The 18,702-nt window shown below is 43.0% G+C and overlaps 1 protein-coding gene across 1 annotated transcript in view; it reads right to left on the bottom strand.

The window, feature by feature from the left end:
- Positions 1-17,560, bottom strand: part of dbpa (D site albumin promoter binding protein a) — a 48,165-nt gene extending 30,605 nt beyond the window's left edge. Inside the window, exons 1-3 of the mRNA XM_079571004.1 lie at positions 16,669-17,560; positions 2,859-3,169; positions 2,514-2,685 (exon numbers count right to left, since the gene is read on the bottom strand). Coding sequence (XP_079427130.1) covers positions 2,514-2,685; positions 2,859-3,169; positions 16,669-16,864 — 679 coding nt within the window. The 5' untranslated portion in view covers positions 16,865-17,560. The remainder of the gene's footprint in view (positions 1-2,513; positions 2,686-2,858; positions 3,170-16,668) is intronic.
- Positions 17,561-18,702: the final 1,142 nt, after the last annotated feature.

The raw sequence follows: 18,702 nt of genomic DNA, 5'->3' as shown, positions 1-18,702 counted from the left end.
CCAGCGCAGAGGATGAAGCACAAACGAGGGCTGTGCAAATGAAGAGGATGCCACTAATAGTCGCTCGATTCAAACCACCACGAACACCACGCACTTTTTTGTTCTTCGCTTTGAATGTAATATAGAAATACCACTCAGTTTCACCTTTTTTTAATAATATCTGAAACCATTCCAAGTACAACCGAGGGTCCCCGTACCCCTGTTTGGGAAACACTGGTGTAATAGCTACAGCCTTAAGGCGAGACACTGCAGATGAATAGGGAAAACAAAAATTAATTTAGTGAATCAATCAATTTGAAACGTCTGCTATAGATCACTGCCATAAATATGAAGCATAAGAATTAAATCTAAATCATGGATAGACCCAGGTTTAAATGTATGGTTTTGGTACTAGTGGCAGTTATGGTGGTGGTGCACTAATGGTACAAGTAGTAGTTTGTTTTGTTTTGGTTTCCCTCCTCTTTCTTGCATTACAAGTATTTATTTCCTATTTATTTTTACTGCTTAATATACTGGTCTATTGCCCTATGTTAAACCTCATGTGTGTTGTATTGTTATGTCTTTCTTTTTCTTTTCTTAATGTCTTATGTTCCCTCTGCACCTTTGTAAAAAAAAATATATATATGGTTTTATTTAGTTTTTACATTAGTTACTAAGATTTTGGATCTTGAATGAGCTATTTACAAGTGAAATACAAAAAAAAATCTTATTCACTTATGTTCAAAGCTCAAGACATCAGGATAGGAATTACATATTTAAAAAAAAAAAAAAAAAAACTTAGATATTGTTAAGTCCAAGGCTGGAAAGTGTGGAGTCTGTCGGAGCGAGGTCGATGCATGAGTGGAGCAAAAACCTAATTTCAAGAAAGTCTTTTCTGCTGTATTTCACCTGCAGGGTTCTCCCAGAAAGGAAATGACCATATTTGGATTGTACTGTTATCTAGGGGACCCTTCGCAGGACACGTGGATGTAACATATGTCAATATTTGTGAATGAATGCGCGAGGGAAAGTCGGGTTTGTGTTGTTTACCCCCGTATATCTCCGCCTTTATGTCAGAAAAAAAAAACGGTTGTCATTTTTATACTCTGACATGACTATATGGAGTTTAAAAATGTTAGAATTATGTATTTTCCTCCCCCTACATGTTCCAGCCATGTCCTAGTGTGTAGAATGAGCTCAGACCTGTTCACAACAACTGCCTCTAAAATCCTGCACTGTCACTCAGAAAGTTGTTCTGTCAGAAGTGCCGTCACGCACAAGCTTAATATAGAAGCTGCAGTTACACGTATGGCCTGAGGTGGCAGTAGTGAGTATAAAAAGGCCATCTAGCCCCTTTAAGAGAAAAAAACTCAACATTGACCCCTGAACTGCGTTTTCACCTGCCTTCACAAAAACAGCAAAATCCTGTCCTTCATTATTGTTTTTTTTCCCCCCATGGGTAATTCCCCTCGCAGCCAGCAGAGGGGGCTCCACAGACGAAACCAATCCAAAAGTCTTTCCTGAAATTCATCAATAGTTAACTGTAACGAGCTGGATCAAGCGTGTTAAATGAATGAGCAGCGATCGGGGAAACTAAAGGGACTATTGTGCTGAGACTAAGGCTTATTACATAACGGCATAACTCAGTGTTACAGTGTGTGAGGGCGACTGTACTGTGGGGCCCGGGTGCATGGGGCGGTTCATGTGAGGTTTGAAGACAAGCGGAAAGGGGAAAAAATACTATTATGAAAAAATATAAATTTCAGAGGGGATTTTGGATCTTAATTAGATTTGGCATGATCTTGTAAAATATTCAATTTTGCCGAGTTTTTGTGTTCAAAATTCAATCAACCAGGATAGGAATTCGATAGTGAAAAATACCTCTGGAAAAACCCGCAAAGTACTCTTAAGTACACGACTGGAAGGTATGGGGGCTGTCGGAGCTACTTAAGTGGAGACATTGTGTAAGAGTGGTCTATTTAAGTGCATATGACTGGTTTTAGTGCTATTGAAAATATGACTCACTTATATGGATAACATCTTGTACATAATAATTATCCTTTTATTTCAGTGAAGCAGCAAGAAGAATCTTTATAAGCTACAGGCAGGAAGTGACATATGACGCGTTCATGTGGTCCTCTGGAACTGGGTAAAAAAAAACGAGTCCCCCAGTCCACATGAACGCAGCATTAGATAGAGGTAAAGTTCCATAGAAGTTTGGCTAACTCATTTCCCATTGACATAACATGGTTGGCATGGCAACAGTTTGAAATTGTTTTTCCTCTATCTATGTCACTTCCTGTCAGTGTCCAATAAGGAAGTGAACGTCACACAAATGGTCAAACTAGAGGGTAGAACTTATTCATATGCACTTTAAGGGAGAAAACTAGTGAAACTCAACATTCACCACAAAAATTGATTGTTTTCTCCTGCCGTGTTTCGCTTTACAAATGTGTGATATAAAAAAGTAAGAGAAGAGTAGTTCAAACACTGCAGTAAATCCGGTTAACCAAAAGGGCATTTGTCAGACTCACCGTGTAGACACTCCGGGCCTCCCATCATGCCTTGCTGCTGCGGCTGAACAGTCTCCAGTCCGAGCAGGGAGGAGGATGACGATGAAGAGGACATGGATGAGGAGGAGGAGCAGGGCGGCGGGGACGAGGGGGGACACTGGGAGCTCTGGCTGGGCACCGCAGACTGGGAGCTCTGGAACCACATGAGAGAGGAGGACGTTATTCTTCTGTTATTCAGACCTTTGGAAGCCTCAGTGGAGAGTCATGTGTTTTTATTCATGTTTGATTTAGTTCATGAATAATATAATAAACAAACACGGAATATAAGGTTCTATGTGGATGTTTTTCTCATGTGTGGGGCCTGACCTGCGAGGGGATCTGGGCGCTGGCCGAGCTGGGCCCGTTGCCGTGCATGCCCATCCCGTTCTCCGTCAGGAACTCCTCCAGGTCCATGTACTGCAGCTGGAACAGCCCGCCGTCGCAGGGCAGGGTCCGCTCCCACAGCAGCGGCCCCAGGAAGGCCGACTGAGAGCTGGAGCGCACTGTGCCCGGGCCCCCGCCCACTCCTCCGGGGCCTCCAGGGCCTCCGGGGCCAGCGGGGCCTCCGGGGCCTCCGGGGCCTCCGGCACCGCCCGCGCCCTGGGAGTCTTCGTCCGAATCCACCGGCTTGTCTTTGTCTGAGCAGAGAGAGAACAGGGGATTTTTACGTTATTTAAAGGGACTGGATGCAGGTTTGTCATTTTATACTCACTACTGCCACCTCAGGTCTTACGCGTAACTGCAGTCTCTATATTAAGCTTGTGCATGACGGCACTTTGGACCCGAAGTAGCAACTTTTGAGTGACAGTTCAGGATTTTAGAGGCAGCTGTGGTGAACTGAGCTCATTCTACACTTTAGGACATTACTGGAACATATAGGGGGAAAATACAAAATATTCACATTTTTAAGCTCTGTATAGTCCCTTTAACCCAATATTTAAAGAGCTGATAAGCCATAGATTAATAAGGAAGTGGCTTCATTCAGTTATTCGATTAGATTCTTGATTTTGTACAAATAAACAACAATATTTAAGCACACCGTTCAGGATGTGGACTCAATCAAAATTCAATCAAAAACAGACATTTCCTTCCCGATTCACACCTATTCATCCACACACACTCATCTGCTGTGGCACTATTTCTATAAGCTTCTGCAAAGTCAAAAGATGGGAGATCTCGTGACGGGAGAGTGTCACCACAGTGCAAAGTCTTTTTCAGCACACCCAACAAGATTCTCAATGGGGTTAAGGCTTCAGATCCATCTCATGCTCTTCCTTCTCTTTCACATAGGGAGCCAGATGAACCCTGGCATTGTCACCTTGGAATATACCCGTGCCATCAGGGAAGGAGAAATCCACTGATGGAATAACCTGGTCATTCAGGTCGTCATACAAGAGCAGTTCACTTCATGTTTAGACTCTGAAGTCCTTCCATCTGAGCCAATATTAAATTCAACCGAGCAATTTAAGAGCGACAGCAGTAACCAAATGTTAAGGACCAATTGGTTGAACAATCGAGCAGTAAAGGTTACTCCCCAACTCCAACCAATGCGCTGATGTGTCCTTGTGCAAGACACCTCACCCACTTCCCCCATGAGGGTCTATGTGCACTTGTGTATAAATCAGGGTGTATGAATCGGCTACAATCAGGCGTAGAGAGTTTGTACAAGAGTGTCTTAAGGGTGTTCATTTACGCACACTGTCCCAACCATGACCATGAATACGTGTCAGTGTAATGAATAATAAAAGCAACCGTTGTGTCAGAGTACACACTTCAAATTGCCGATGGCTGGGATTGACAAGCGTATTAACCAATCAGAGCAAAGCAAACGGCGTATTTTGTAAACAAGGAATTTAGTGTTTTTTACGATATATCGGCCAAAAGAGACAATGTCAACGATTTTTTGCCTTTTTGCCACAAAAACTCTTGCTCTTGCCCCCCACGATAACCGAGCACATTTTCTAAAAGCTTCTAGACTGGAGCTTACAGCCTCATTTGAAAGCTAAGACCTACAAAACTGATCTAAACTTTTTGATTGCATTTTCTTCACGTTTATGTCACTTTTTTGTTGCGTCTTTGTGGCTATTTTATTGTGCTATTGTTGCTTTTCTGCCATGTTTTCGTCACTATTTTGGTGTGTTTTTCCAGGAGCTTTTAGATTTGGGTATAGTCGAACTGGACAAAATGTCCTCGGTTCATGTGGGAGCTAAGAGGTTAAGGACACTAGGATTAGGGCTAAAAGATATATCGTTATCGAGATATGAACATTCAAGATATCAATATAGCAAAAGAAAGATATATCGCTATTGTATCGATATCGAGATATGAACATTCAAAATATGAAAATCGAAAAAGCAAGATATAATCGATACAGATTTTAGTAAAACTACACTCTTTTAAATTTCTGAAAAATGAAAACCTAACCCATCGTTATATATCGTACCGATATCGAGATATCTGGCATGAATATTGGGATATGAAATGTAGTCCATATCGTTCAGCCCTAACTAGGATTATATATTATATACTATATTTTAAATGTAGGAGAATTCAACGGCTGTTACAATCAATGTTCATTGGAAACGGAACAAACAAACTTTGGAAAAGGCGGCAACATGAAGAAAATACTTTCCAAGTGGTTAATTCGGTTCCTGTCCTGACATCGTGGTCTGTGATTGGATCGACAAGAAACTCTTCGAGACTTCATTGACTGTGAGCAAAGTTCTCCACGGCACCGCTTTTGAACAGATATAAGAAGCAGGATCGGACGACTGACAACGAAACCATTCGTGTTCTAAGAGTATTATGTGTTCTCCTACAGCAGGAATCTCCAACCTTTCACACCCGGCGAGGTACTTTTAGGCAAATGTCAGAGAGCTACTTCTTCTTCTTCAAAGGAACTGGTGGAATAAGCGAAGAGAGTTGGTAGGAAAGATGACAGTTCAAAGAAAATAACTTTCACCCAAAAGTTTGCCAATTGTGTTCAGCTAATCCAAACAAAAAGACTCTGCTCCTAAACGGTGAGTCATCCAGCAAATGTAGACACTTAGAGAGTGTTTGGCGAGCTCCCGAAAAAGGGCTTTGGAGCTAATCGCTACCGAGTTATTGGTTGGAAATCCCAGCCCTACAGCGATGTGCTCCTCCCTTTGCCAATTTCAAGCGACAAACATACGTTTTTTGCAACTACGAGGCAAAGAAAGTCACGCAATGAGGTCTGACGGCGACAGCAGTGGCCTCTTACGTTTCTCAAGATCGCAACTTTACAGTGAGTTTGAACATAAGCCGCAGAAATCAGATTAAAGAGCTGTCTCATTTTAAACAGATATCACTGTTTCCACGTATTCCCACAGCAGAGGCTCAGGCAGATGGCAGACTTCAGGGGGAAAACAGGCTGCCGGGCTCCAGACACACGTGAACATAACTACACGCTTATATCTTAGGAGTGGGTTTACTCTTTCTATATTTCTGCTCAGATTTTCCATTTATCATGACGGGGCTGAGCTAAACAACTGTAGGACTGGGATGTCAGTACTTTTACCATACTTGGTTTTCGATACTGATACCAGAATGATGCTTTTTCCGGAACCTATACTAAAGTATTTGTGCCATCAAGAAGCAGAAAACAGAACGATAATGTGTGGAAGAGCTGCAAGTTTACAATATCAGTTTCATGGGGAAATGGGAAATACTTTGTGGGAAAATGGGAGAAAATTAGGAGAGATTGTGGCAAAACTAAGGAAAAATTGTGTTAAAAAAATGGAAAGAAATGTGGCAAAAATAGGGAAAATATTTGCAAAAAAGGAGATCAAATTAGGGGAAAAATTTTAAAAATTAGAAAAAATTGGGGCAAAAAAACAAAACAAAAAACAAGGAAAAGACAAAAATCACCCAAAACATTAAGAAAATGGCGGAAAATTTGGCAAAAAATCTATTATTTATATTAAATTCTTTCAATACCATACTGGTATCATTTAACGGTACCCAGAACTAAATAACTGTCTTGAATATTATGCTAAATTGTATCAACTATATGATAACTAAAGTTTGATACACTGAGGCAGGAAACTATCACGGTTTAAGCTTTGTTCGGGAAAAAAAAAAGTATTGCATGAGAATTGAGGGAGACAGAATGCAAATTAATGTACTGACCATAAATATCTTTCATTATCGAACGATGTGGAATGAAGTGGATATAGTAATAATCGTGAGCAGCACATTCCTTTGAATGAATGCAAAGATATCCTGACAAAAACAGGACTTACGTTGTTGGAATGGAAGTTTATTTGATAATTCGGTGATGTATTGTGCAGCAGTACGATGTGACCTATATTTTTCTGCTGAAACGCTTAAAGCCAAAGTCAGAGCAGCATCACCAGGGACAGAGGCAGAAAAGCATCACAATCTGCTGCGTTCTGTGCTGTATTGTATGTGAATGTTCGTAGGTTAAAAAATCAAGATGTTAAAGGAAATAATCTTAAGGAAAACTTTCACCTGGAAACAAGAAAAACCTTAAACTTCACAATAACATGTCAATTATTGGACTTATTCAATGTTTCTCAGCCTTTTTTGACTAATATCTGTAAATGTAAAAGTGAATTTGTCCACATGAAGCACCTTAATTCAAGATGTTTCAAGTCATTCATCTCATTTAAGGCGGTCATTTCTTTTCCTGGAGTCTATAGTACGTTTACTGACATTCGCCGCCATTGATAAAAGCCCAACGTCGTCTATTGTCCTAAAGCCAATCAACTTCTTCCTTCCTTCCTTCCTTCCTTCCTTCCAGTGACAGTCCTCCCACTGTCGTGCTACTATACTACTGCTGTCTTTAGCTTCCACCAACCCACAACACTCCACAAGACATGCATGCTTTTCTTGGCTCTTCATCTTCAGTTTGAGGCATGTTCTTTGATTTAGCACAGAGCCGTATGTCTCCACTGCAGTATAAGTGTTGTTCGAAAGAGCCTTTCCCTCTGCACTCTGCTCTGATTGTGATTTCCGAAGGCTAATTGAAAGCCTCTTAACGCATTGACTCTTAATGGAAGCCAGTCAGAACCGCCGCAGTCAGTAACATTTCACTCTGGGGGGAATTATATTCAGGAGATGGATTTATGAGCACCTTCAGTTTATCCACGTATGTGCACTCAATGCCAGAGAAGTGGGAATGACGCCTATGTAGGTCTTTAAAGCTGCACTTCCTGAATCAGTCGGAGGTAGCTGAGTAAAATCTCTCAGCTAATTTCAGCCTCTGCCTTCTTGGTTTATGCTGGAGGAAAATGCACCATATTATGACACACAACAGCGCATACGGTCTCTTCCTCTGTTGCAAATGTTGTGTTTTCAATGTGGATCTATGGCGCCAAATGAAGAGAATACTTTGATCACCACAGCTTTAAAGTCTGTAATATTATTCCTCTGACTGAGAAAGAGGAAGGAAAAGAAAGAAAAATGTGACTGGAAAAAGTCAACAAACGCTTTTAATTTCAGAAACTCTCTCGGTAAACATTGATCGACGTCTGTAAAAATGCTGCGATACATCTGCCGGTGCCTGTGTTAAAGCGGAACTAAGTAACTCATGCCCCTAGAGGCCATAAGCGCCACTGCAGGTGTCGTAGCATGTTGTGTTTTTTTACTCATTAATTGTCCGTGAGAGTAAATACTACGCTGACAGGAAAGACAAAAGGACAGAGGGATATTGTACATCCAATTACACAATAGAGATACTTTTTTTCACTCAAACTTGGCTGTAAACACTGTTTAAGTGGTGCTAGCCCGCAGGTAGCTTTGCCAGTTAGCCTGTTAGCTTCTCTTTGTGATTCCATTACTGTGTGTTAGTGACTACAACCCAGTGGCAGCAAAGTTGCAATTGTGTTTTTTTGACCAGAGACACCAGGGAGAGATGAAAGACCCTCCAATCATCCCATTAACATTTTTTATTCCCCCCAGAGGGACTACGGAAAGGATTTATTAAGGTAAACGAGTTACTTGGTACTGCTTTAATGGGATGCTTGGAGGGTCTTTCATCTCTCCCTGGTGTCTCTGGCCAGAAAGCACAATTGCAACTTTCCCTGCACCGGGTCGGAGGCGCAATACACACTAATGGAATCACAAAGAGAAGCTAACAGGCTAACGGGCAAAGCTAACTGCGGGCTAGCACCACTTAAACAGTATTTACAGCCAAGTTTGAGTGAAAAAAATGATCTCCATTGTGTAATTGGATGAACAATATCCCTCTCTCCCTTTGTCTTTTCTGTCAGCGTAGTTTTTACTCTCACGGACAATTAATGAGTAAAAAACCAAACGTGCCACAACACCTGACGTTCTTTAGACGTGACGGGACTAAAGTAGAAAAACTGTCAGTCCAAAAGCACAGACCGGGGGATTGCGCTGTAAAACTCATTATAAGGTAAGTAGATTATGAATAACAGACACTATTGCTACCATTACTGTACAAAGATGTTCTGTTCCATGTAGAATTGCACATGTTCTACCCCGAAAAATAAACCACATAGATGAGGCAAGAGATGCAAAGACCTATTAGTCTGCTCCTCAAATACATATCCATGCCGCCTTTCAAGCTAACAGCGCCAATGCCGTACAAATCTATGAGCTTTTGTGGCTGGGAGTTGTTTTTTTTTTTTCAATGACCACTCCATTGTCAACACTCCCACTTTGTCCAGTTCATTCAAGCATCTTTTATCTTCCTCTTGCCCACACCGAAAGCACAGGTCTGTGGTGGGCGTTCCCGGCGGTTCGGTCCACAAAGCGTGGCACAGAATGGCTGTTTGCTCAGTGTTGTTGGAGCTCCGTGCATTGGTTTGGGTTGTATTTGTGTGGAGCACTTAGATGGCCCATGAACGCAGCTGACTGGACTGACCCCGCGCTCCCACGGCGATCGCACAATGGAAGCTCCAGGCCGCACATGTCGACGAGCTGAAGACACAATGAGGACGTTAAACAAAACTGGAGCCGGTAAAGTGTTCACGGCGTTTTCTGTTGGCAAAACATGAAAACGGTGACTATGTGGGCAAAGTCTACTAGCGTGAGAAGCCACAACAAAATCACTGAGGTCTTTCGTCTGACTGAGATTTACGCAGCCCACAACAGAAACGCACGGGAACTTCAAAATGTAATGAATTAAACCTGCGATTGCTGTGAGGTCGAGTCTAACCTGATCTCTTCTCCAGGGCTTAAAGATAACTGGCTAAGGATGTATCCACACAAAGACAAAACGCTTATATTTTCAGGTCTGTCAAAATGGCTTAATTCATCTGCCAGGCCTGTGTGTGGCGCTGTGACGCTAACACAGATAATAGAGCAAGATGTAGAGGGAGAACGTGAAATGTAAACAGTGAAAATGAAGCTGATTCAAGGATTCACGATCTACAGAAGAGACGAGGAGGAGAGTTTATTCTTCAGACGTAACGGGACTAAAGCAGAAAAACCTGTCAGTGACTTTTACCGTCAGTCCAAAAACACAGACTGACTCGTGTTTTTCTACTTGTCACCTGTGGCTCGTGGACGGCAGTGGAGCAAAGAGGAGCAGAGTCAAACCATCATAGATCCATGAGGAAAACTCATTCTAAGGTCAGTAGATTATGGATCACAGACACCACTCGGCGCCACGTAAACGGCATTTTGAGATCTTTCCACTCTGGGACCTAGTTTGGAAAATGTTCGTTTACAGACCCACAAAACACTTGATTGATCAAATATCTTTGCGTTTAGTCCAGAGCTTGACTTTGTATGGACAGGGCCTAACCTTGTAGTTTAGTCTTCAACAAACATGCACATGACGACTACCCTCTCGATTCTGATGAAGGAATAGCTGCAGCTACATGGCTACTTGCACTTAAAGGTGCACTGTGTAACATTTTGGATCATACAAAACATGCTTTTTATGAGCAGCTCGACATAGAAAATGCTATTTTTGCAGAAGGTACTGACAGAATGGATTTGGATGATTATTATTATTACTATTATTATTATTGGTTTATTTGGTCAGGACAGTGCAAGTAAATGAACAAGCCACACCGGATGAGGACCTAACCAATTTACATCTCGTATTTAGCTGCCTTCAAACTCCATGGAGTTTACAGTCAGGTCTAAGGTGATAAAAAATCTGTAATAACATTGTCTATTGAGTAAAATGTTACATGTTGGGCTTTAAGATGCCTAAACACTAACAGCAGATGCTTATAATGTCCAGCTAGGATTGTTGAAATTATTCTTTATTATATTTAATCTTAGTTTAGCACTGTTTTGCCTGATGACTGAGCAGTCTCCAACACCTGTGCACAAGGAATGTGTCACCACCTGCTCCACAACCTGACAGGATTTAACATCTCTCACTCATATCCTAAAGGCTTAAATGAGGATTTTAATCTAAGACCTTTTTTGTAAGCATCGAGACTGGCATGACTCGTGTCTGTGGTTCTCGACTTCTGCAGTTTTAAGTTACACTGCAGCTAAGACCGTGTCATTGCTCCTGGTATGTCTATGTAAACATTTGTGTACATTATGTTTGCAGCCTGACATTTGCAAAAAAGGAAATTTCCTGTACATGTAAATATCCGCATGCTATGGTTCTTTTCCCCACCCAAGTGTATTCAAAGCTTTCAGAGTTACAAAGTGGCTTCTGTAACTAATACTTTTACACATTATGAGCCATCCATTGTCACACACTGTGCTGATTAGAAAATATAAAATATATAACTCTGAGTATGATCAGTTCACTGTCATGTGATTTCCCAATCGTGACTGCGACTATAGTGTTTCTTGCTGCTGTTTTTTTGTCTAATGAGGCATCGAAATGTCACCTTTCTGGAGTGAAAAACACTGATTCTGTCCCTTTGAAGAAGACAGTTCTCGAAATGCAGTTCAGTTGCATCGATTGAGTGGACTCTGTTTATATCATCCTAAAACCACTGAGATTATAGTATATCAGTAGCGCTGCTGAAACACTAGACATATCCCTGCACTGTAAATCACTGCATATGCAAACACATTACGGCGCTGAAGTGCAGTGATTATAGAGACGGTTTTCATTAGAGCCGGCAGCAGCAGCAGCGGGAGCGAGCGGAGAGAGTCTGACAGAAAGAGAGCAAGAGTACAGTGTGAAATCCTGCCCTGCGAAATGCATGCCGAGCCGAGAGGAGAGCGGCGCCGCGATGTGCCACGGCGTGGGAGGCTGTGAAGGCGTCAAACAAAAGCAAGCCACGGTGAGGCACGTAGGCCCGGACTGTCCGCGAAGGCGCCATCATCAGCCCAGGGCCCTGAGCGAATCACGCATCGTTATAGGAGAGAGGCTCACGGACTGCGGGGCTGACAGCAGAGAGAGGCACACACCGGCCGCTGTGCAGAGGACGTGTGCACAGCTGATCATCTTCCTACTCAAATGTGCAGACAAGAGGCCGCAGTGGCACCGACCAGCCAGCAGGGGCCACAGAAGAGCTCACACCAACACAATGAGACACAATAAGAACAGGACAGTAGATTTATGGTTTATCGTGTTTGTTAGACCCATCTTTTAAAGCACGATCTTGTGGTTGGAATTAGATTTGTCGACTACAATAATCTCAGAATCACATGCACTTTAGAACCTGTTTGTCCACGTGTAAACTACAGGGTAGGCAGATGAGTCGATAAAAGCTCATGGAGACAGATTGACTGATGTGACTCTTCAAACGGCGATTTGGACTGGATTGTGGTCACAAAAATGTCAACCATAATGATGATAATAACAATGACTTACACTTTACAAGCTTTACCACACCAAGAATAAGCTATTGTAGCCACAGCTGTAGCCTGGGGTAGATTGACGGATCTGCGTCAATGAGCAAGATGGTTTTTCTATGATATTAAATGAATTAGAAATACAGTCAAGGCTAGGGCTGGGTACTGCTAAAGGATGCCAGTGTGGTATCGTAAAAAAAAAGTTTAGGTTCTACTGGTATTGAAAAATTAAAGTATCAAGAAGAAAATATTTCAGGTTTTATGCTGTTGGATCCAGGGGCAGCATTTAAGGAAGCAACGTGGTTGTTTCAGCTCAAACAAACGATTTTTCCCCAAAATTTTTTCCATTTCTTCTTCTGAATGTTTGTCGCATTTTTCAACAATTTTTTCTTCATTTTTCCCAATACTTTCCCTTTATTTTCTCCACATTTTTCCTCAATTTCCCCCTTTTTTCTAATTTTTTGCCACAATTTCCCCCAATTTTTTTTGTCACATTTTTGTTGAATTTTTGTCACTTTTTGGTTGGATTTTTGTCACATTTTTGTTGAATTTTTGTCACATTTTTGTCACATTTTTGGTGAATTTTTGTCATTTTTTTGCTGAATTTTTGTCACATTTTTGTTGAATTTTTGTCACATTTTTGTTCAATTTCTGTCACATTTTTGTGGACTTTTTGTCACTTTTTTGTTGCGTTTACACCCTTGTTTTCTTTTCATATTTTGGAGCTGTTTTGGTGCTTTTTTCCGAAGAAGCTTTTTGATAAGGGCAAAGCCAAACTAGATAAAATGGGTTCTATTCAGGTGGGAGTTAGGAGGTTAATTTGCATGACTTCCAAAACATTATTGTTCTGTTTTCCGGTTCTGGTAGGTATCGAAAAGAAAGTGTCGTTCAGGTATCAGTATCATAAACCAAGTATCGGTAAAGTATCAAATGCAACGGTACCCAACCCTAGTTAAGACATTTGTTCAAGCTGGAAACTGGAGATCCTTTATGGAATACCTGCTCACTGATCAATAAAGTCCTATCTTATGTGCATCTCTCCAATGTTCTGATGGTACATTGAGTTAGATAATCATGTTCAAGGCTGGTTGATGATTAGAAACCCTCGTGCACTTGTGTTATCACAGCTGACAACTGTATAACCCTGGGATTCCTTTAAACTTGTGCAGCATCAGCATTTGTGAGTTCGATTTTCCACCACAGTTGACAAATATGGAAAACATAACCCCCAAACTTTATGAACGGTATTGTGCACACAATGAGAACACAAGGACAGATCCGAACAGGACAGGACCGAACCACTGACCTTCGACCATCACTGTCGCCTCAATGAATACAGTACAAACCAAGCTCTTTCCATAAACCCGGCTGAAAATGCCTTCTTTCCAAATCCAACTGCAGTGCCTTTGCCTTTACACATATTTTTTGTCAGATGTTTGCATATTTGGAGCGCTGGCTTGTCCCCAAACGCCCGGCTCTGGCTAAAACCCCGAGCGCATGTGACAGCAGCAGAGACAGGAGAGCGAGGAGAGAGGGAAGAGGCAGCTGTTGAGGGGGACACAATTCAATCTGATCTTTATTTAAGCAGAACGTCGACAATCCCGTCCACCTGCTTTCGCTTCTGTCCCTCCAGATTGCGCGACATTTTTCGTGCGCATCTCGAAAAAAAATAAAAAATAAAACTCGTGTGGAAATTTCAGCTGGAGAGACTGGAGAAACGTGCTAGTGGTGGAGCATGCATATTGGATAAGCACTCCACACCAGCCCACTCAGTCACATGCTCATACAGTAGAGCGGTGAAAAATCGCTCGGGGAAGAGAGAGATTTCCACCGACAAAGAAGCAGCGCGCTCACAAACTCAAGTGTCGGAACACAGGCAAAATGTTTAGCCAGGAATGCCATCGACGCTATGGGTGGCTTTCAGATGATGAAGCTGCTTTGTAAGACCATCTATAGGACTGATGAAACTCGTTCTCGAATACAGCAATAACCATATTATCGGTGCCGTTTTCATGAAATTACTGGATGCCACAAAATATTAAATCATAACCAAAGCAAAATGGAAGTGGATAAGGGGAAACCACGACTTAAACTGAACTGTACATTTTTGTGCCGGATTAGTAACAGTCATTTGGCGTCCGAGGCCCCGAGCTGTGGACACATCTGTTCAGACACGTAGCCACCGACTCGTCTTTTTGTACATTTGGATTTATTATTATTTCTGAGAAACATTTGACTGATTGATAAATTGTGCCCGAAAAAAAGAAGTGTGAATCTCATACACATGGTAGAGATATATACAATGTGGAAACTGTATCGGCCAGATTACATTTCTATAATCTGAAAACTATGTGAAATTGCTTGCAAGTGGACCTTCTTAAAGTACTTTCCTGCTAGTAGCCACTGTTCATCTGTAAATTAGCCATGCAGTGATTTTCATGCAGGTTTGGCCTGGGCTGCACGATTCTGGTGACCTGAACATTAGCGTTTGAGAACTGCTCGGCACATACGTGGGCGTTGTCCTTGGGTCAGGCACTTCACCCACTGCCTGTGTGGATGTACAGTGTGAGTGTTGATGTGCCCCAGGGCAGCTGCGGCTACAACTGTGAGATTATGAGTACAACAGTCACATGAACATGTTTGTAGAGGTCTGAGGCAGGGGTGTCCAAAGGGGCCCAAATGCAGCCATTTTTCATTGCTTCTTATTGATCTGGCACACATCAATGGAGATTGTACTTTTTTTTAATAATTCCACAAGATTAAAACTGATATCTTATTATGAGACAGATCTTCATAAGGGATTTTTATATTTCATACATTTAAATGCATAAACGGCTCAAATTATGATTGAAGGAAGTTACATTTAGACTTTCAAATTGGCCCAAAACAATACACAATCATTTGGTTTGGTCAATTTGGTTTTGTGTGGACAGCGCCCTCTTCTTGAGGAGGTTGCCCGACAGAGTGCCACTGGGGGACAGCCACGTGCCTAAAACAAGTCCGGGATGGAATCACAGAGTGTCTGTCTAAACACTTTAGAATCTGCTTTATGGAAACTCCATCCATCCATTCATTTTCTTCCACTTTTCCGTTGCCGGGTCGTGGGATCACACTGCACCAGCCCCATATGGCTCCTCCTGCAGGTGGAGGGTCCACAGGAGGACGGCCTCATGGTTCTAACCGGGCCTGTTGGTCTCTCATAAGGGGCTTTTGAACCGCTCTTTGTCTGACCCGTCACTTAGGACCTGTTTGCCATGGGAGACCCTACCAGTGGCACAGAGCCCCCGACAACAGAGCCCACAGGATCATTCGGGCGCTCAAACCCCTCCACCACGTTAAAGTGGAGGTTCGAGGAGGATTATAGAAACTCAGACCTTTTATTTGTTGCAGCTAAACTGGTTCAACAGAGGCTCAACAATTTCTGATCAGTGAACATCTATCACTCACATGCCAGGGGCAGAAGGGGGAAAAAAACCTCAGCCTCTTGAGGTTAGGTTATCGCAGTAGTCAAAACATCAATGCAATTCGATATCGACAAACCTTGCAGCCCTAATTGAAACCGCTCTTAAACACACCAGGTTGAATATTTGACTGCACTGACCACCCACTTCCCTGCTGTATACACTTCAACATGCAGCCCTTGGTGAAAAAAAAAGGTTCCGACACCCCTGCTCTACGGGTTAAGGAGGTTTTTACAGCACAAGATCATTTACAAAGGCTATAACTGCACTATTACAACCACTGAAACTGCGATTTCAATCTCCATTATATACAAGATGCCATTCCTTCCTGAAGCATCCCTCTCAATCCTGACTTGCTCTGGACAAAAAGCACTCTGTTGTTGACCAAGGTAGCTTCGAAATCACAATAACTTCAGTCATTAGGCCTTCAATGTCTCATGACAGCGCTGACATTACAACTACAAAGGCACAACAAAAGGGAAAATGCGATATTCGATGACTATTGAACCTTACATAGTGGCTCACACTCATACATAACTCCTAAGACACTATGGGGCAGGCGACCACGAGAGGAAGTTGTCCATGTTATTCTAATGAGGGGAAACCCAGCGGTCATTCCTGGCACTGCAGCAACACCGTCCTCATACTCAGCCCACCATTGGCTTGTTGACAGGCCAATCACCGCTCAATGTTCAGAGAGTACAGTACAGTGGAAGGCCATTGGTTGGAGCGGGGTCATGTGGGAGGGGCCGTCTATCAAATACAGTAGTGGACTTCCAATAAGTAAAGAATAATAAGTTAGGAATAGGCAACTCTAGGCCACTGGATCGATTCAACTCTTAAATCAACTTTCATGGGAGTGACTGGCAGACATGTTGGCTCAGTTTCCCCTCGAGTTTCCTACACAAATGACAGGCATCGCATTGAAAACACGCTGCACCCACCTTTCATCTCGCAGCAGTCCTTGGGTGCTCTGGGATCGGCTTTGATTGGCAGCTGCAGCAGGGACTTCAGGTTGGTCATAGAGGTCAGGTGGCTTCCTTGGGGGCCACTTACGGCCGGGTTGGCGGCCCCGAACTGCGGGCTGGTGGCCCCTGCAGGGAGATCCGGCGGTAGGAGCTGCGTGAGAGGCCTTGACATAACTTCTTCCACGACCACGCGGGTGGAGGGGTGGTGGAGGGGGGGGAGGAAGGATGGGACGGGGGGGGGAGGCGGGTTATGAGAGAGCGCACAACCTGCAGCCTCGGAAAGTTCAAGATCACAATAATCCAATAGGCGGAGCGGTAATTGACAGCGCCGTGGAGAGAGACGAGCGCGTTCAAGATCTCAGGCTGACAGCTCTACTCGACATGACAAAAAGAGAAACCCAACAGTAAAACACACACACATTGGAAGGGTTTATCTCCAAAATGGCACCATGTTGGCACAGGGAGTCTGAAATCATCCATTAATCTGACGCGTAAAGATAGAGCGTTGCGCGCCCGCGGGTTAAGTTTGCGATGGAGGGTCGCCTGGTCACTCGGACGCACAATGTAAACTCCTCGGATGGGGGGGGGAGGATGAGACGCACTGACCGCTGGCGATGCGACTTTACCTCCAGTCATCCACACACAAAAAAGAAGAAGAAATAAAGCGAGAGGATCGGCAGCTATTCCAGGCGACGAGATGAGAATGTGGGGAAAATAATGGCAAAACGGAAAATGAGAAAGAAGAACGGGAGAAATCAAGCGGCGATTCCACAAAAACAAAGATAAATCCAGTGGAGTGAGAGCCTCGGAGATGGGGCTTCTGCCTGGTATTTCCCTCCCTCCCTCTATCCCTCTATCTCTCCTCTTTTCTTCCAAACACTCGCTCCTCTCTCTATTTTCTGCCCCGCTCCTCGCGCTCGCCGTCAGTCAGCTGGAACCAACACGGGCCACGGGCGTGACGTCAGCGCTCACGGGGGAAAGGCGCTCTGGAGGCGTGGCTCATTTGCATACATGGGACACGCCCCCCCGTGCACGGCTAGGGCGCTCGCGCTGACAAGCGGGGAGAGGCGTTCAAAGGCGAGGGGAAACGCGGGGGAAAGAGCTTTTGCGCACAGACGGCTCGACTCCGAGGGAAATGTTGTGGTTATTCGACGTCTCTGATGACGTGTTGTTTAGATTTAGGTGATTGAGCTGCACAACATGTCATTAAATCACTGGAGTCTTTCACTGGACTCAGATTAGCAGCATATTTTGAAACACAATTTATATTAAAACCCACAGTGTTGTAATCTTATCAAATTTTGCTCCATTTTAGCCTAAGATCCCATTTAATCTTGTTATGACACCTTGGTTTCTGAGTAAAGACTTAATGTTTACTAAATATCTAGGCTAATTATGATATATTTTGCCATAACTGATTTCAGAGCTTTAATTAGGCTATAATAACTGTTTGCCACTTTTTCCATCACCTCCCACCACAATATGTAAACTCGACTGTTTCACTACTATTTTTTTTACAGTCTTCGCCTATTTTTGGCATATTCCTTGTTTATGTTTTAACATATATATATATATATATATATATATATATATATATATATATATATATATATATATATATATACACACACACACACTTGGGAGCTTTAAGATATAATTCCATTAAACCTTGTTTTGATTGCACATTTTCTTATCAGCTGCTGTTAGCAGAGCCTTTATACAAAAGTCATTTGCTCTGCCCGATCCCGTCACACCGTGGCAGCTCAGCAAGTAGGGCCTGGTCGGTACTTGGATGGGAGACCGTTTGGGAAACACCAGGAAGCCTGGGAGAATGTAGAGTGAGTGAGTGGGTGGTGGATGTCAGAGGGGCTGATGGCGCAGACTGACAGCCACGTTTCCGTCAGTCTACCACAGGGCAGCTGTGGCTACAATAGTAGCTTACCATCACCAAGTATGGAGTGAATAAATAATGCAATGTAAAGCATCTTTGAGTGTTCAGAAGAAGTGCTA

Source organism: Gobius niger, assembly GCF_951799975.1.
Source record: "Gobius niger genome assembly, chromosome: 14".
Classification (NCBI taxonomy): Eukaryota; Metazoa; Chordata; class Actinopteri; order Gobiiformes; family Gobiidae; genus Gobius; species Gobius niger.
Note: the sequence above shows the minus strand (reverse complement) of the source record. Positions and strands in the feature narration are given on the sequence as shown.